General features: G+C 39.5%; 1 protein-coding gene across 7 annotated transcripts in view; it reads right to left on the bottom strand.

The window, feature by feature from the left end:
• ndrg4 (NDRG family member 4) overlaps window positions 1-20,340 on the bottom strand; it is a 56,482-nt gene that overhangs the window by 26,614 nt on the left and 9,528 nt on the right. For 3 of the 7 annotated variants that reach the window (XM_020652760.3, XM_020652757.2, XM_020652756.3), the window contains 2 exons: window positions 4,421-4,511; window positions 2,908-3,066 (listed from right to left, as the gene is read on the bottom strand). In XM_020652760.3, coding sequence (XP_020508416.2) covers window positions 2,908-3,066; window positions 4,421-4,498 — 237 coding nt within the window. In that variant the 5' untranslated portion in view covers window positions 4,499-4,511. The remainder of the gene's footprint in view (window positions 1-2,907; window positions 3,067-4,420; window positions 4,512-20,340) is intronic. The other 4 variants (XM_065956733.1, XM_020652758.3, XM_020652762.3 and 1 more) reach the window with 2 other exon arrangements.

Here is a 20,340-nt window from a genome sequence, read left to right on the forward strand (position 1 = left end):
AAACACAGGATGAGAGAGAGATCTGCAGCCAGATTTCCCCCTAAAGAGGAGCTCATGAACAACATTGGAGCAAAAAAATTATGCATTTTTTATCCGTCTGCAGTGATGAAGGAAATCAGAATCCCTGTGAGGCAGTCTGACTCCTTGTCTGCCAAAATAGTTAGAAAAATTCAGCTGCGCTGATTGATGACAAGCTGACTCTAAAAGAATTGACAGCTCTCGGAATTTCTTGTCAGTTCAAAAATATGTTTGCATTCAAGTTTTGCAGAAAATGTTTTTCATGTGCTCACTCTTAGAGGAATCTGGTTTGATGTGTTGACATAAACAGGTTTTTTTTTTTTTTTAAATCAACATTAATTGCATTCTGCTGTTTCTGCAGGAAAATGACACATGATTAAGAAAAGAAACATTTCAATGCATCTGCCATTTTTCAATTGTACTTAAAGCTCACATATCTAAACCTGTGTTATTTCAGCACATGTTAGCTTGTTCCTGCACTGCCACTTTTGTAAAGCGCATGGCAGAGCGGGAACATCTGGAAATCTGGAAATTAAATGAAGGGCATGCAAATAAGGTTAGTCAGTGGTCAGAACAGTCAGACAGATGGTTTCGACACTGTGCCCTTGTTAAACATGCATGAATAAGGTCTTGGTTAGAGGTTAATTTAAATTGAGTTCATGTGAGTTCTGCAGAGACATCTGAAAGAAAATATGACAAGATTAAAGAAGGATACAAAGACAAAATTAATGGTGGTGGATTAAGCTTTCGGGGGGGAATCTAAATTTAAGATGGGAATACACGTGGAAAGAAAGTGTGAAACACTTCAGACCAGGGAAACACCTAAAGAGAGAGAAAGATGTGACAACAAAAAACCTCTGGTTCTGAAGCTGCCCTTTGAGAAGAATACAAACTGAAAAAATATTGAATGAGCCGATAACTTTCCCACCAGGCCAGGCATCATCAGCTGAGCATTTGAAGATATATGAGGGGAGAACTCTAATAAATCGATGATTTCCTTATTCAACTGAAATTTTCCTCTGAAAGGGCAACTTCAGTCTCCTGTGATTTCATGCAAATGGTTCAGTGTTTCAGAGGGGAAATGTAAGGGATGACAGTACGGTGGTCAGACCAGCAGGTGGCACCCTTCTTCTTCTTAAAACTCCCACCCCAGTGTAGCGCACGCATCCCAGCATGAACACTAGCTGAGTTTGTGTGGGTGATCATATTAAAATTGAATATTTTACATTTTGTTTTAGTGAAAGTGTCTGAGGGAGAGATTCTTCCTTAAATCCACAAGAAACTAAAGTTGAATGTTGTCCTCCTTAAGCCAGGAAACGGCACAGGTGATCGCTCTGACTCTGTTAAGTGAAATACTGCTCAGACGTAGGCTGCCTTGTCAAGCTGTGTTGGACCAGTGTTGCTTTGCGTTTTCTGCTTTGATGTTTTCCTCCTGCCTCTGATCTCGTAGTCTCTGTGTCTCGAGGCTGGTTTTTTTGTATATGGAGATTTTGCCCCAGATTTTAGCATTTCAAAAAAAAAAATCTGTCAGTTGAAAAGCAGGGTAACTCCAGAGATACTTAATTCATAGGTTCAGAAGGATGAAGGGGAAGTTTACAAGAGTGATACTAGGGGCGCAATGACTGAAGGCATCCTGAGAGGGAAAACAACTCTTGTTGCACAAGAAGTGTCACGAGTGACATCAAGTCAAAGACTGACATGAAATAATACAAAGCTTACCAATAAGGGAGCATAGAGGAGTAGGTTGCGTTTCGTTTTCTATGTATTGTATTGAATCTGGTCCTACTTTTAAAACTAAGTACACAATACAAGAACCTCCTGCTGTTATTGCTGCTTATATGATGTTAAGATTTGTGGCCAAATAATCATAGAAAAGTGGTAAAATTAGGGCCAACGAAATATGTTGATGAATGCATATAATCCAATCTTTAAGGTTTAAGGAGTTTGTTTTCTGTCAACACTTAGCTTTAATGGTACTTTAATGAGGAGACTTTTGTAGCATTACATTTCTTTGAAGTAAGATTTCAAATTAAGAACATTTAATAACAAATAAGGATTGTTAAAGTATAGCTATTTTGAAGAAAGTTAGCAGTTCTTCTCATTACAATATCCACAACTGCAAGTGGCATACATGTAAAGCATAATTTTAAACACATGATACAGCAAGACTAGGCTCAAACATTTCTCTTTTTATTGTCAATCTGTGAGAGTCACTGATAGTACCAGGTATATTCCAGGCTAAGCCATTCAACAAAGTTAAAAAAGCTCCTGCCATTGACAGAGGGAACCATTTTTAGGGCACTCTGCACAGCCCTGCCATTAAACTCAATAGCAAAGGATAATTTCATGCAGACTCAGCATCACCAATATTTTATATAAACTGATGTTGCTAGTAAAATCTATATAGCTCAAGTTAATTTGGTAAATGACATTACATTACTGTTCATTGAGCACGTAATTTAAAGTTCCTGCCTGTGTAAGTGTCATGTTGAAGACACAAACACACACTCTTTGCCTTCAGAGAACAGTTCATTTAGCAGGAAAAAAACAACTAGAGAAAGTAATGGTTCCATTTTAAAGCAACCAGATTGAAGCCAATAGCATGCTGTGTGGAAATGCTGCATTATAGTATCACAGAAGCAGTTTAACTTAACCACTGTGGAGATGACAGGAGTGACCTTCTGTCATGTTGCCTGAGATGAACCTAACTACAAATGCTGTGTTGTTTTTCTAGATTATGATCTTGCCTCTGGTGTTCAGGTTTTTTGGTGTTCTAACTGGTGTTCGGTTAGTTTTTCTAATTTGTGCTCCGTGTTGCCATTGTTATGTCTGTTTCATAAAGGTACGCTGGCAGATGTTTCCACTCGTTCTGCTGGTTCTGGTAGTTACCGGGATGACCCCGCTGGTCCGACGGCGGGTCTGGCGGAGCCAGTGCCGTGCGATGACATGCCAACGGTGATTGGGGCGGCTGGGGGGAGGGGGTTGGTTAAGGGGCACAGTGCTGGCAGGGCACGCTAACCCCCCTGATGCCTCCTCTCCTTTATCCTGCTGTTTTGGGGAGACAAAGCAGCAACATGCAGTAAACAAAACACATCATTCAAGATTCATTTTCTGAAGATACGTGTAAGGACTTCATGGACACCGGCTCACTGGTGATCCTCAGCTAGAGTCTTAGTGAAGCTCCAAAGAAGACCCATCCAGCCTCACTTTGCTTCTACATGTGCTCAAAAAAAGGTCAAGCTGAAGTTTGTACCCTTCCTTTGTTAGGATTAGGGGACCAGCTGGATAAGGCTGCCCACACGCAACTCTAAACCACGAATATTCTGCATTCACATGACATGGGAATCACTGTAAAACAAAACAAATCAAACATTTCAAATTGTTGCTTTTAGCCATCAGGAAATCTCTATTGAGGCCATAAGAAGTTGATTCGGCATAAGTCTAACATGACCTGCTGTGATTTAGACCAGAGTGTTACCAGTGTCTTGGTCTAGAATGTAATCACTCAGTAAGTGCTCTTAAAGGTCACACTGTTGCATAACACCAGATCTACAGACTTTCAATGAGCAGGGAGGGAGAGAGGAGAAGAAAATCCAACATGTTCAGTAAGTGGCTTCACTGATTCCACCAGCAGAACTAAGTGGTTTGTCTGGAGGAGAAGAATAAACCAAGATGTCGTTCAAGTCGTTCAAGATGTTGTTTACCTGATATTCTGGTAGGTAATGTTTTTTGCCCCCTGTTTCTTTTTCTGCTTTCTACACTATAAAACGGCCAGCCAGTTATTCATTCACATCTTCATTTCATTTAATCTCTGACCCAGCACCCTTTATCTTCTTTCAAGCCTTTTTTCCATCCACACTACTTGAACAGTATGAATAATAACCAGCTCCTCCTGCGCAGAAATGGCTGTTTGAAAAGTTTAAGGGGAGCATTAGTCTTTCTCAGGCATAGATCTTAGCTGCACTTAAAGTTGCCTGACATCAGACTGATATGGCTTACTACCAAGATTTTTTCTTTAACAAGTAGCTCTCAAACATTGAAATTTACTCATTCAGCCACAACTTGTTGCTTTGGTAAGTGGACTGGAATAAGTGGCCTTTACATAACCGCCCACTGGCTGTTATGTGCTCTCTGTTTACTTCTCTTTTTGTCCTCCTCCTCTTCCTCTCAGCGTTAACAAGCTTTCATCTTTTCCTGGTGTAGTTGGATGGGTTCATTAATATCCTCCTCTGCTGGTAAACATTGCTCAATTATAAGGCAAGCTAATGAGCATTAACACCCCTTATTGCACCAGGAGTTTCAGAGTGTGTCATGGTGCACATATTTCACAGCATGTGACCAGTCAGACAGGAGGCTAAATAGCACAGAGGACACACGGGACGAATAAAACAGGTGGACTGACCATGTCTGAGTCTCCTCCTCGCTGCTCCGGCAGAAGGGGCTTCTCCTCCGTGAACTGTTGCTCCTTCATCCCCGCCATCCTAGACAGCAACCTGCAATCACCATGCCGACCCATATACACGTGCAGACACACATACACACACACACACACACACACACACACACACACACACACAGATGCACCAAAAGTTACACTATCATTTCATCATGCAGACTGCAGTCTGTGCAGACAATGAAAAACAAAAAGTGTTGGCATTTGCATTACTACCAGTGGATTAATTGATGATGGCTGTTTGGTTCAATTAAATGGGATGGAAAAATTCCTTTATGGAATCATTTCACAAATCCACAGTGTGAAATTATGGAAGGAATCAGATAACTGATTGAATGTGGTGTTATTGAGACAAAGATTCAACATGGTAAATGAACTTGAGCTTATATAGCGCTTTTCTAGTCTTCTGACTATTCAAAATGCTTTTACACCGCAGGTCACACCTGCCCATTCACACACTGATGGCAGCGCGAGCAATTCGGGGTTAAGTGTCTTGCCTAAGGACACATCGGACATGTTGCTGCAGGAGTTGGGGATCGAACCCTCAACCTTCTGGTCGAGAGACAACGACTAACAACTGAACCAAAGCCGCCACCCTCCACATGGGGATGTTCTCAGTACAGTATCTCAGGTAAGTGATTTTCTCCCCTTGCTTGTGTAAAAACAAAGATTCACTCCCGTTGGAGTTGACATAGATGCTAACTGACCAAGATTAATCTGTTAACATGGGAGTTTGTGAAGACCAATGCTTGAAACTTACAAGAAGACTGAGGCTGTATTAAAGTCCAATCTAACGAGCCTTTTGTGTTGAAGGAAAGCACACAGTGATAACAGTTGTACACAAATGCACTATTACACGCCTACACATCAACACACACAAACATTGGGATCAGACAGTGTCAGTACAATATCACGGCTAGAGGTTGGCATCAGTCCACCAACACTGGAACACAGAAAAACACCACAACACCTCACACACTCTCTCACACTGGATTCAAATGAGTCTCTTACATTACATGAACTCACTGGTACTCTTGGGCTCTGTACTACAATCTGTGTTTTCCCTCAGAGATTTGTGATGCTGGAGAGTGTGCTGAGAAGAGTCATTATACAACAGGGATGTCTGGTCACTGTACCATACACACCACAAAGGCATGCAAAGAAACCAACATTTTGAGAGGCCCTGTCTCAAAGTAGAGTTTGTGGCTGTCCTTTGACAGATCATTTTTGACAAATGGGTTAAGAAAGCTGCCAAGTTAATCAAGAGGTCATAATTAAAACTTTGAGTGACATTTTGACATAATCAGTGGGATCCTCCATCAACTTTCTTGTTGATTGTTAGCTATTGCCACCTTTGTTTAGAAAGTAATCTCTACATAATACAAATGTAGAATCTCTATGCAGAGAAACAAGTCCAAGTAGTATTGACCATCATGTATCAGCAGACTTTGGTGTTTGTAGGAAAAGCTATCCATAAGGAGCAACAGCAGGTGGAACACAATCTCCAGTAATGGCCTCCAGACAGCCATTCATGGTAATCCAACAACAATTCATCATCTCTTTAAAGAAAAAAGAGATGTGTGTGCAAGCTCTAAAAATGTAAACCTTAGCCAACAATCTGCTTGAAACTGTCACGATAGACAGTCAGGGTCTAAGTTTTACAACTTCTAGAATGCATTAGGAAAAATCGAGCCAAACTCAATTCAACACACAAAGCTTTTTTTAAGTTGTATTCTTGAAGACAGACCTGATAAAGCTTGGAAAGCAAATATAAGACCCATTAATTCCACTTAAATCAGAAGCAAATTGATTTCTCTGGCTCTAAATGAACTAAGTCATAGTGAAGCCTCTGTGTAACTAACTATTTATAATTTACTGGAGACCCACCAGAAACAGATAAACAGGGGTTGTAATTAACTGTTGAATCACATTGTTTATATTTCAGTCATCCATGGAGGGGCATATTTCCCCTTTGCTGGACTGTAAACAACGCAGAACACAGAATTACAGAAATGTTGCTTGTTTTCCAAGAGGCTTAGATCGTCATCATATGATGACAGACAATGATTGCTGATGGATTTCAAGATGGTCAGTTTTGTTGAACCTTATTGCTTTACAACAAGGAAGAGTTCATGAAAGCTGTCATGCTCATTTTTTGTTGAGTCTTCAATTGACAATACTGTGCATGTTGAATATCTTATGTATTGTATTATCAGCAAGCGGGTTAGCTTTAAACATATTAACAAAGTTATGTTGCCTAAATATAGGGTTAAATGAGTTATTTCTTTTTAAAGACTTTTTTGCCTTTATTAGATAGGACAGATAGTCGGACAGGAACGTTTAGGGATAGAGCGGGGGATGAAATACACTAAACAGCGCCAAGATCGGGTATATGATCTGAAGTCAAACCTCTTACCAGGGCGACAAAGACTGTAGCCTCTGTACATGGGACTCCTGCTCTAACAACTCAGCTAAACTATTGCCCCATGGTCAGCCTAGCTCTTACTTACTTAAAGTTTCTTTGCCCTTACCACAATGTCCTCACTGAGAATACTGTGCTGAGCCCTGCAAAACAAGTTGTTGCCCTTAGGACTCTCTGCCAAAAAGCCTTTGAAGAGTTCCATAATAATAGAACAGGTGTTCCAGATTTAAAAAAGGGAATGAACGATGCTCTGTTTCTTAGCAACAAAGTCAGTGTCATTAACATGATCTTCAAGCTGACAATATTAGGTAAAGTGGCTATGTGAATTTGCTTCAAAAGAAGATAGATCTAATCTAATATAGAAGTCAGTTTGACAAAAACAAAAAATAAAACAATTTTTAAAGTCACCATCAGCTCTTTCTGTCACAGTGAGTCTTCCTGATCCTCTCCATTAGTATATTCACACTTCCCAAGGTCCCCAGCCAATTTCAACCACTACACATGCCCACCAGACTTTCCCTGTTTTCTCTTGCCACCTGTGCATTGATCAGCCCTTGAGTTGACCCACCTGTCTCACATTCACTTATTATGTACCATGTACGCCACATTATTCCCTTTGCTTAGTTATCTGTATCTGGTCAGTTCTTTTTACCCTGAGCATGAAGTTATGTTTTTATTTTAGAGTAGGCCTGTATTAACCTGCCCTTGTGCCTTCTACCAGCATGTTTCAAGTTACCATTTTAACCCTGCTAATTTAACTACAAATACCTGCCTGTTAGGAATTAATTTCCTGACATTACCTCAAAAAAATTGCACATATCTGCACCATCTGAAAATTAGATTTTTCCCATTGCCTTAAAGCCTCTGTACACCAACACAGGTGTTTTAATTATTCTGGCTGATTTGACCAGGAAAGGGTTGTAAATAGGTGGAGCTGAATATATCATGTAAAAAAAGTCTGACCCTGCATTTAAATGGTGTCAGATACATCTGAAAAACAAGTTGCTAATTTGGAAAATGCACATGACTGCCTGCTCAAGTGGGGAGGGATAACGTGATATGAAGCTTTGTTTGATCATGAAGCCCTAACAGTCGTGTAATACAGTTCTGTGGACAGTCAGTCAAATGAAAAAACTTCACTGCACACCTTAGTCACTTTTTACTAATATGAAACATCTTCTCACCATGTTGCATTATCTTTTGCAGGGCGCCTCTTCTAATCAAGTCAAACACAGTATGTAGAGAAGTAGTTTATGTAGCCTATTTAGGGCAATGTAAATAGGGCAATCTGACAAAAAAACTTGAGTAAATTAACTTCTATGCCATTCAGAAAAAGAGAGGCCTTCTGTTGCACTAGTTAAGCCAATTCTTGTCTTTAGTTATCAGGCAGTTATGGTAGGCTAAACATACTCTTATATATACACATGTTGGGGTGTTTGGAAATATCTGTCTTAAACTGAGCAAATGTTATTCCCAGAGTGATCCTGTGTTTGCATCCAGTACGTTGCATTTATCAATGTTTTAAATCTATTGGCAGCACAAATTTTCACCGATCAAAGACTCTGCAGACCGTACACTCGTACCTGCGTTCCATCAAGCTCTGTCTTTTATGCTATCTTCCTTGGTTCCCAAATCAGGCATTGCAAGATCTTCTGTTGATATCATGCTTCAGGGTAAACTGAATACTTCGAGTTTGTTTTGTTTCCTTTTGTGTATTTAAAGTAAATCCTCATCACTCATTCTCTGTGTGTGGATCCCTTCTTTCTAGTCAGTCAGTGTTCTTCTTTCTTTTTTTCTCTGGGTCTGAGCCTGGGTTCACTCTACCTAACACAACATTGTGTTCTGTTAGCAACATAAACAACATTCCATTCATTTCGACCTTTCACTGAGGAGGTAGCAGACTTTACAGATACAGATATCTTAATACTCGTGAAAATGAAATCCAAACTACAGACTCTTTAAGGATAAAGAGGCTTCATCAGAGCACACAACATTTTTTCCCCCCTATGTGTCACTCCCCTTTTTTCTCTCTCTCTCACTGCTGCCTTGTTTGTCCTCTTCTCCCCCCCCCCCCCCCTCTCTCTGGCAGGGGCATAGCATAATCTGTGTTCTTATCTGACACCCTTAAAGCCACAAAGCCCAGATGCCACTCAGAGTCACTCCACACAGATGATAAAGTGTGTGTGGCCTTAGAGAGTAAGAGCCCTAAATACAAAATCCAACTTGATAAATGCACAAGTTAAAGGACAGATTTGAAAAGAATTGATCATCATGACAAAGCTTTTTGACACAGAGAGATGGCTAATGGACTGTAAAGTATTTGTTGTCCACTTGGGGGCAATGCAACACGCTGTGCAGAATAAAGTAAAGTATTTAACTGATTTATTGTTTCAGTCAGAAAGTTGCTTACTTTATCTATGTTTATAGGTTTTTATTGTCCTTATTCGGATCCTGTAGCCCTGTCGTGTTGCACCTTTTGTTGGCAAATACATTTTTCATACATCATAGTCTCCTCAGGACCGTCTGGTGACAATAACTGGGATACATTAATATATATCAGATATATCAAAGCCGAGCAATAACCTACTTGCACACACTTTATATGGGCAATGCATGTTTAATTTCTGAACTGGATGAGAAAGTTTTGTTTAAAAAAACGTCATGTTTAATCCGGTGTATCTCTCCAGCCAGTAGAATATCGTTTGGGTTATGTTAAGTATTTTATTTAAAGGTTAAAATGAAAGTGAGAAAACCATTCATATCAACAGTAAGTTTTCATCGCACATATGTGTGCATGACTACAGTAAGAACATTAAATCAACGCTGAGCTGGGAAGTATAGGCCTGTGAAATGTGGTAGTTGTTTTCTAATTTTTATTGTTCATCTTCAATTGGTGCTTTTTAATTTTCTGATGAATCCAGGACAGATTGTTGGTTCTTGTTTAGCTCATAGGGCCGCCTAATGATATCTCACATCCGAGCTTGTAATTCTTTAAACAATGTGCAGCAGCAGGGGGGAAAGGACACATTTCAGCTCTAAGCTTACTTCAGCATTCGCTCTGACATTAGAGGGTGTAGCTATAATTTGATATAAGCCAGGTAGGCTACCTGTTTGTGATTCACCAAATATGATTCATAACCTACAAACAGCAGGCAAATCCTCTTAGTAAAACAAAATAGAAGAAAGAATATCTTCCACTTCCACTTAAAATGTCCACACATACAGAGCCTTGAAAAGTCCCAGTGATATTTTCTTATCCCCTCATCTTTTTGTCGATTCACTCTCTCCACTTTCCTCCTCGCTCACTCACTCCCTCCCATTGCGAACAGTGTATTTATTAAATGGGTGAGTCTGACCTTTGTGAGGCCACTGGAATGAAGCCATGAGGAGTATTAAATTGAGAAGAGAGGGCAAACAACAACACCTCCTCTCTCTTTGTTCCCACACTTTACTGTAAAGCTGTCTGTCTCCTCTCTCTCCTTTTCTCTGTGAGCACTTCTCCGGTTTATCTTACACTCTTCTCTAAACCTTTATCACATATGAATGGGTGCCATGCTTGTATTATTCAAATGTTCTCCTTAGCTGTATTTCTGTTGACAGTTCCTCTGATAAACCTGACACCGTGAAGCCCTTTCTTTCAGAGTCTTCTTTGATTTTTACACTTTGTTGGACTAAAAATACATCTTTCAAGACCAGAGTCTGACTTAGTGTTGCTTGCACGTTTACTCATTGATCAAATGGAAATTATTCCACAAGCTTATACGTCAGCGTTGGTTACTGTTGTCTTACCTATCATCAGCTCAGTTTACATGATGACAATGCAAATGTTTTTGCCTGTGAAAAATGGTTCTACCTCTAGGAAAGTAGCCCTCCGCCTGTTGTTGGGCCTCAAGGTGAAGGGGGAAAAAGGATTCTGAAAAGAGTCATTACCACTCCAATCGCTAAGCGGAATGAAGTATAAGTAGTTTACCGTTCTGATAAAACCCAACACCCTTTAGCCACATTGAAATGCACTGTTGTGACCGACTTTGTTACTGGACTCTTGAGATCTTTAAGGAGACCAACTCACCATGCATAGTTCAAAAACCAAGATTCAATAATAAGATCAAGGAGACCAGATGCATACAATGATAATTCACACAAATTGCGCACATTGCCTACATCCTGCAAATTAGCATAGCAATAAGCGCTGTGCATGGTGGATGCAAAATTAATCCTAAAGGATTACCTCTTTATCCTCATTTCACTTCCATAAATCCTGGTTTCCTCCCTCCTAGGATTTTTTACATAACCGCTTCCTTTCATTTACAATATTGGATCCAGGACAAGGCTTGTACATCATACTTGCCTGTCTCTAAATTTGCATTCCTTTCATAACATTTCCCTCCTCAGGCTTGTGTGTTTATGGATCCATCGGCACACACTTTCTGCAAAATAGATCCACCTAAACAACATGAAATATATATCTCCACTGCATAGAGCACGAAGAAAACAACATTAGAAACAAACACATTCACTTGCTTTGTCTTTCTCCTAATGAATGCCATCACAATATTCATTCTCTTTTGTGGTGAGCTGCTGGTGTATTGTTAGTTTTTTGGAAGCATTTTTTACTGAAAACTGTTACTTTCTGAGGCTGGTTATTTAGTTGATTCGAATAGAATTTGCAGGATTAGAAATATGCTTTTTACATTTTTATGTATGTATTTGTTTCTGTTTTAAAAGTCACATATTATCCTCCTTTTCAACCAGTTTAAATAAGTCTCAGAGGTCTCCCAAACATATCTGTGAAGTTTCTTGTTATAAACCTTTAAATATGTATATGAGCTGTGTTTGACCACGCCCCTCCCTGGAAAGGCTTAAGTGGCTTGGGCTTTCTCGCACTATGCCCTATTGTTTACGGTGAGAAGGCAGACTTAGAGGGCAGAACAAACACCTAGCTGTGGGAGTGTCACCCACCTGGGGGAGGGGTTACTGCCCTTTGTGATGTCACGAAGGGAAAATCTAACTTCCTGTTTGAGCAGACATTTTCTGAAAAGTGGGGCAGGCAAAAGACGGAGAGGATCGACCTTTCTCATAAGTAGGGGGTTCGTTAACAGGCTAGGGACACACATTAGTGTTAGAAAAACAGGGTATAGTGTATTTACATAATATGTGACCTATATTATGATAAATGATAATTGTTCAAATGAAATCTGAAGATTTAAAAATATGTTCTCAGACATTCCACCACTCGCACCTGCAATGGAAAAAGGGCCCTTGCAAGTAAGAGGATAAACGTGTTATATGCATGCTTCTCTTGTCTTGGTATTCTCTTCTGGTAAATCTCTGCATGTCTTACTCTTCCTGTCTAACTCTTCCTAACGACCTCTGCTTCTTTTTGTTCCTTTGTATATACAAATAGCGAATAGATCAGAATTGTTTGACAGGTATTTTCATTCCTTGTCTTGTTTCCCCACAGCCTCTCTCTTTGTTTTCTAGCCTGCATTCATCTCTTGTAGCCCGCTCTTAGTTCTGTTCTTTGCTTAAAAATCTCTATCATCCCTTTCTTATTTCTAATATCATTTCACCCCATATCCTCCATCCCTCTCTTTCCCACCATCTCTTTTTTTCATTCTGCTATGCTTATGTAAGACATGTGGTTGTGAAATCAATTACCATTGCATTACAGCGACTATATTTGGCCACATGACGCCACTGCTGCCAGTGGAAAGATAACGGTGCCGCTCTCTCATTGAATGCCTTCTATTCTAAATACGATGACGCTCTTGTTCTTTCTTTAAGCGTTGATAAACGTAGTTCAGCAAGCACAACTGATTGTGCATCTCCTGTGTGTAAATGTGTTTGCCTATGACTAGGGTTGGTCTGTCCTCTGAAAATGTGGGCTTTTCAGTGCCTTGGTTTGCAAAAAAAAAAAGTAAACTTACTGTTGAAACTGTGAAAAATTGGGCACAATCATTTGTGGTCCTCTGAGGATGACTCTTAATCATTTTTTTCGCTCTGTCAGTTTGTCTTCAGCCACCATCAAGTCCAAATCTCCCTAATACGGTGTCTAAAGAATTCACAACATATTTCTAGGATTTACTTTGGTCATGGTGTGCAATAAAAGTCTTTGACTCTTGGAGTCTTTGGAACACATTCTTAAAAGTGTATCTACAGGAGACCTTTACATCTTCACTTCCACTCTTGGAAATGCTTATTTAAAAAAAAAAAAAAAAACGCTAACTACCAAGCGCTTGACTGGTTAAAGAAAAGGCTATGTTGCAGGGCAGATACCATAAACATTTGCTTTGTTGGAACATGTTGCTTCACATGATGCCATTAGAGTCCAGCTTATAGACTACCGAGGAGTCAAACATTTCTCTCTCACCAGAGAACTCACAAAAGAAAAAAAAGCTTCAAATGCAACACCCAACACTAGTATCAAGTTTTCAGCATTTATTAAGTATATCCAATTGAAAATCGTTTTAAGGATGTATCATTTCAAGTGCTTAAAGCTGTCATTTATTCCCATCCCATACCTGAAGATACATTTGAAAAGAATGGAAGAGATGCAGTTAATTCTACAGCGCGAATTTTTTTTTAAATTTAAGTCCCATCTCCTCTGAGTGGGTGGCTGCAGTTGTGAAGGTGCACTGTTTTGGGGTAGGGATGGGGGATTTCTCACAGATGGACCGGGATGTAAATCTTAGACAGTTAGCTTGAGGCCATCACATAATTGCGATTGCCACAAACGGGCCAACAGAATTTACATTGTGATCACAGTAATGTTAAATAAATAAATTAATCAGTTTAACATACAGAAAGTAAAATAGATTTTTCCTTAAGTTAAGAGTAACAATCATTTCTTTGCATGCGTCTTAGTCACTCAGTAAGAAAAAGGGCAGAAGGGACATTTACGCTTCTGCTGTTATATAGGGACCATAATAAGGTGTATTGGAAAAAAAAAACTTTCACATGACAGATGACAGATCACAAAAAAACATTAACACAATAGTAAATCACTGCCAATGAGAAGAGGAGTTTGAGACAAACCAATAAGAGAGAAGCCTCAGGTCACATGCTTAAGTTTAAGGACTTACTTCTATTTGTCCAGCACCCCTTAACCAAGAAGTACAGTATATGTATTCAGTCAGAAATTAACCAGTTTGATTTGGAACAGATTTTGTATGAATGCTGTTAACGCATTATCGAATAAATTTATGTTTAACATGTTTTAGTGGACTTTTATTGCTAGATGTTTGGAGAGGGAGGCGCCCCAGCGACCCCTTATTAACAAAGCACTTGACAGATAGTTGGTTTCAAAAATGTACAACAATTGTTTTTCTTTTCCTTTCTGATTTAAAAAGTGCCGGAGTGAGTATAGCTCAGATGCTGTTCAACAATCCAACAGGCACTCTCACAGATTGATGCTGTATCTTGTCACCCTAACATTGCTCTATCATGGATTCTTTATGTTTTACTTCACCTAATCTGAGCAGATTTGCAACATGAGCCATGTGACCATGTGAGAGTCTACTCTACATTTTTTAGAGCCTAACTTCAAAGCCTCTCTTCATCCCTGAACAGGCAGCCAAAGTGTCAGTGGGTGAGAAGTTATTTACGAGCCTGTTTTGTGCTGTCCTCTCCCATGAAGGCTGGCTGCCAACAGAAGGAGCCTTTTCAGAAGAAGTGGAGCATTTTTTTTTTCTGGTTCTGAGAGAAAAACAGTGTGCTTTTACTGCAGCTTGGTGCTGAGAACAAAATGGACCTGTCCTCGTTTCTCTTCTCTCCCTCCTTCGCTCCTTTCTTCTCCCTTTTATTTTTGCCAAGATTGGGTTGCTATGACAACTGCGCTTAGTCCCATCCTGCTTGGCTCACCTTCTCCTCACTGCTTTTGGAACATTACACACTGTTTTGCCACCATCTTATAAGAGCAGCTTGTTAAAATAGCACATCTTTTAACTGATGATTTTTTACCCATCTAATTCCTATCAGCAAAAGCAGAGCTGAACCCATAGTAGTTTGCATTTTTAGCTTATTAAATCATAGAAATCACTGTATCATTATCACCTCTCCTGTTGTTAAATACACAATGTCCTAGTTTGCTTTTCGTACATAAGTACCGCTTGCCAATTTATGCCTCCCACATGCCTCGCACCGTAGTAACCTTTTCTCTCAACCTTTCTCTTTGCTTTCTTTTTCACCTCCTCCAGATAATCTAGGGTTAAGACACTTCATTTGTATTGTCTTCTATATTATTACCACAATCTTCTATGCAGTTCAGTCAAAGGCTGTGCAGACTTAAAGTCCAACTATGATAAGCATCAGTAAAGCTGCAGTGATCCCCAACCAATGATCCCTAAGAGATTAAGTAAAAGTCAATCTCACCGCACATCATGAATTAGGGCCCGATCACACAGACAGGTCACCCCAGACACTCCTACAGCGCCTGAATGCATCAAGGAGCGCCTGAGGAGCTGTGTGCACATACGGGCAATCAAATAAAATAAGTGGGGAAATGACTTAGAGTATATATAGAGCTCTCACAGTTGCTCAAAAAAGAGTAAAAAAAAGTGGAGGTAAAGCCTAGCTACTTGATTTGATTGGCTGCTCAGAACAAAAACGACATTGACGAGCGCCGTGACTCCGTGTCTTGAGCGGAAAAATTTAACATAAAAAAAAAAAAGAAATTCCTGCTTACATCAGCTCATCCCTGACTTCACAAGGAATATTTACAAGGGGGCTGGCAGGAAACATTTTCGGGGAAATGTCAGAACGAAAAATTAGCCTCTTTGAATTCACAAATGCAGCTTACCCTGAACATTCTTTGAAATGTTATGAAGATTTGTGCAAAACCACTTTAAAATATTATTGTGATCCAAGTTATTGCATAGTTTTTGCCATTAAAAAAACTGCTGCTTCTGCTAGAAACACTGTCAGTGAGAGCAGAGACACTGATTAGCAGTTTACTTCGAGTTAAATCTTAAAATCTCAGAAGGCACACCATGGCAGGTTTCTACTTACAGTAATAAAGATGATTTATAGAAGGTTTGGCGCCAATTTTTGGCCCCAATAGTCCAATAACAGGGGATCAGTTAAAGGGAGGTTAGGTTCCAGAGTCCTCCTGTCAGACAGGAAATCAATGACACAGCCATGTGGAGGGGAAGCATTTGGCCCTAATGCACAATCACCGAATCGATACCTGGAAACTAGGCCAGCACAAAAAGTCCTGCACATAACAGAGACAGCAGAATGACATGGTGAAAGTGAGTCAGAAGAGAAAACTGAGACTGACAACGGAATAGTTAGGAAAGAGATACTCACTGGCAAAATGCAGTTTCTGAGTGGTCTCTGTACTGTAAATATTGTTTTATATATATTACCATCACTTCAGTTAAACACATAAGTTGAAGTATCAGTTTGAAACTTAAGTGAAGAATTGAATCTACTTCTTTCCTCTTATTTAAAAAAGTTTGCTCAAAATATGGGCGAAGCTGCTGGGTCATCAAGCCTTCATGTTGAGTAAAACTCTCCTCTCTAGGGGTTAGCACGGTCAGACTACAAGGTTACTGTCTCTGCTCAAGTGTATTAATTAGACATATGGCTGCCACACTTATAACAGCTCTCCAAAGGGTACATAGCCCCCCTGTGCCCTTCAACGTGATCTCACACTACTAACTGCACACTTGATGTATTTTACCTGCTTTTTGTGTCTTGAGATAACATTTGTCATAATTGGTGCTATACAAATGGTAAATGGTAAATGGACAATGGACTTGAGCTTGTATCGTGCTTTTTTAGTCTTCAGACTACCCAAATTGCTTTTACACCACATGATGCACTTACACACTCACACACTGATGGCAGAGGTTGCTATGTAAAGAGACCATTAGAAGTAACTAATCTCATCTTCATACACATTCATACAGCACCGGACATGTTGCTGCAGGAGCTGGGGATTGAACCCCCAACCTTCTGGTTGATAGACGACCGACTCTTCCAACTGAGACCTCTTCCAAATGCCACAGCATTTAACAAAGATTAATTGTTTCTGCTAGCAAGTAACAAGCATATGATGATGAAGTGACTGGCAAAGATGCAACAAGCAACTCAAGTGACCTTATTGCACCAGAATAAAAAAAAGCACAGAGGACTGTACCAGCATCCAATAACAGATGAAGAGATACTGTACACTGTAAAAGCAGCCAATCTGTTAAAAGCCAAGGATGTGTCCAGATTTTTTTGACTGGGGAGCCCAACTGGGGCACTGACTTATACAGGGGGTTGCATAAAGCATGAAGCGCAGTGGATTTCATCTGTTTACCCTTCTAACTCCATTAATCATATCTACCTCTAATTCTCTAAGAACACAAAAATAATACTTAACTGTCTAGCTAGCAAAACTATATTTGATGGCCATGTTGGTATCCACATTTTGCAAGTTAAATCATTGCAAGTAAGAAAAAGTTTAGTAGTTGTCAGATGTGCATAGTATTTATTTTAAATTAAAAATACTAACAAAATAAATATGCGACACTTTAAAGAAAGCTACACGCAGCTTTTTTAAAAACTGCCTTGATTTTGGGGTGACACCTGTGTGACCAATCAGATTTCAAGAGGGGCCAATTGGCATCCTTCTGCATACACTCCTGTTTACAGCAAATCTTATTTGTTTAAATGGGTAATTTTCATATCTATATACAACAGTTATTGGTAGCATTGTCATCCAACCTTACTCTTGTCCCAGAGGACGACTTGCCATTAACTACAGTATGGTACACATTTGTTTTACCCTCAGGGTGAACTGTAATGACTTAATTTTCAACAAGTTCCCCTAGCTAACTGCTAGCTGGTTGGTTGAAAGATGTAGTTGGATGGTTACTTTGGTCCAGACTAAAATGACTATTTGATGCTATTGACATATTGTGCCATTTTTTTTCCAATTCTTAATTTGTCAAACACACCTGCAAGACTTATGTTACACCTAAAAAAGATACTGTACTCTGTGATTTGTCCCTGTGATTACGAGTTACCATGATAACATGCAAATCTAGACAGATAGAAGACAAGACTGCATATTAGCTGCAGAAATTCTGAACCTCATCACAAGCTCACAGAACTGCCAGATACAGACCCTTTCTAAATCTATTTGTCGTCTTACTGCCTTCCTGTTGACTTTTTGTCTTTCAGTTGTTGGTGTTATTGAACTCAGTGGCTGTATTCATGTTTAACTCCCCGGAGGAGCTTCCTCCAGTCAACCATAACAGAGATTTTAATCGTGAGTGACATGTCCCACATTCACTCCCTCACATCATACTTCCCTTCACCATCATCGCTAATGTTTGTCCTTGTACACACATGTTAGATGAGCAGATTCACCTGCTGACATGCATGTCCTCACACACTTTATAGGGGAAACACATAAACAGTTACTAAACAGTCTCCACTTTTTGAAAGTTAACGTTCAGTAATTTAGAGCTGCTGAATGTCTAGAGAAGTCTCCCATTGCTAAGTAGCCCAGAGCAGATATATCAATGTCAGAGTGGAGGATTAAATATTAAATATCAGCTATTAGCTCCAGACTAAAACTCAGAGCACAACTTTCTCTTCTGGCATAAAAGCTTCCCTGTCAGCTCTGTTAGTTGAAAGCTTTGTGTCGCTGGAAAATCTATCTAATGGTATCTCAAAAGTCAGCATTCTAAAAAAAAAAAAAAAAGGCAGCCATAACTTTGTAATGAATGCTGTGTATTTTTTGCGTTAATACATACATAGATCTTGGTGTAAAAAAAAAGGACATTCAGGTAAAATTAAAGAAAACACAGAGGACACAGGGCGTGTCCAGTGGCGCTGTCCTGTGTTCACACCTTTGACAACACTCTCACTCAAAGGTTTATTTCTGCCTCAGCTCTCAGTGGTGGCACCAAAGTTGTGGTGTGAGAGGGCATGCACCCTCAAGGGTCTGACTTTCTGTTGAGATTTTTTTTACAGCAGCTGATGTGCAGGGGTGAGGCCAATGTTAGTTTCCAGCAGAAAATGAAATGTGTAGAGGACAGAGAGCTGAGCATCTGTTATCTTCAGCGAGTCTTACAAAGGTCGGAGAGTTCCAGAATGTTTTCTTTGACCCTCAAATGTCCATGTTTCAAATTTGGATTAACGTATTTGTAATAAGCTTTCAGTTCAACAATTTTGTGTACAAGACTGGAAATAACATAGATTAGAACATTATTTTGAAGTGATTTTCTTTTGTTTTAAGAGAATAAAAACCCTGGTAATTGGCAGGAAAATGTATCGAAACAGGAATTATGTTCATTAATTTGTTAAAGGAGCAATACGTTACTGACACGTAGCGTTTAAAATTGGTACTGATCTTCAAATTCCAAAAATTGGAAAACTGCCTCTTCCATAGAGTTGAGGGGAATGCAGGTTGCCATGTCATGGACACAGAAGCTTCAGTGTTCAGCCAGCATCGTTTTTTCAAAAGCATCTCTAATATCTATCCAAGTTTTACTACATTTCTGGTCGTGGAGGTTATTAGAAAAAGGCTGAGGCTTTTTAGGTCAGTTATGTCTGAACCAGTTCCCTTGCCCGCTTCCATCGCTGCAACATCTGTTGGTTTGCCGTTTGCCTGGTAAACTGAGGGGCGTTCAACCAAACCTCCTACCTTCTCTGGTCAAAACAAAAATAAACCATTCCAGACTGGAAATGAAACTTAGAAGGAGGACAAACTGGCTGCTGTGTTGTTGTGAGAGAAGCCAGCACTTCAGCAAAGCATGTTAATGTCTGATGGTGTTATTAAGGTCATGTTCTGATGTATTACAGTAGATATCTTACATATTGCTCCTTTAATTCAAATTGGATGTGAAGTTAATTGCACTGACCACATTTATATTATGGACACTTCTACTTCTCACAAATCTACATTTGGATAATACTTCATTGAAAAAAGCTGTGATATTTTTGTAATCTTTAATTTGGTTGTTTTAAATCAGTCTGACAGTGGAAAATGTTAATACAACAGCCTTCCTTCAATAATAGCTAAGGTAGGGAAGTTAGTTTTAGTTAATCTTCTGAGACTTATAAATGCTCACAGTTGCAACAACCTGCATGCCAAGAATCATTTCCATCTCTCATCTGAATCCCTTTGATGTCTATCTATTAAATATGTTCCCAGGAGTGTCAGTTGGAAGAAGAAGCTGTACAGCCTGAAGTGAGAGCAGTGATTAAAGTAAAGCCCACTCATATCTGGGTGTGCATTCATTTATTTATTTAATTTTTATTCCGAAGACCACATCAAGAGGCCCAGGTTGCTATTTTCACCTTTTTTTTCAAATCAGGAAACTATAAGTACGCTTTCAATCATCAACACGCTGCTTAGAAATAGGTTCACAGCTGGGACTTTGCTGAGCTGTTTTTTTAGGGCAGGGAGAAAGCTTGAAAAGAAAGCATAATTAATATCAATGTTAAG

This window comes from Labrus bergylta, chromosome 7, assembly GCF_963930695.1.
Source record: "Labrus bergylta chromosome 7, fLabBer1.1, whole genome shotgun sequence".
Lineage (NCBI taxonomy): Eukaryota > Metazoa > Chordata > Actinopteri > Labriformes > Labridae > Labrus > Labrus bergylta.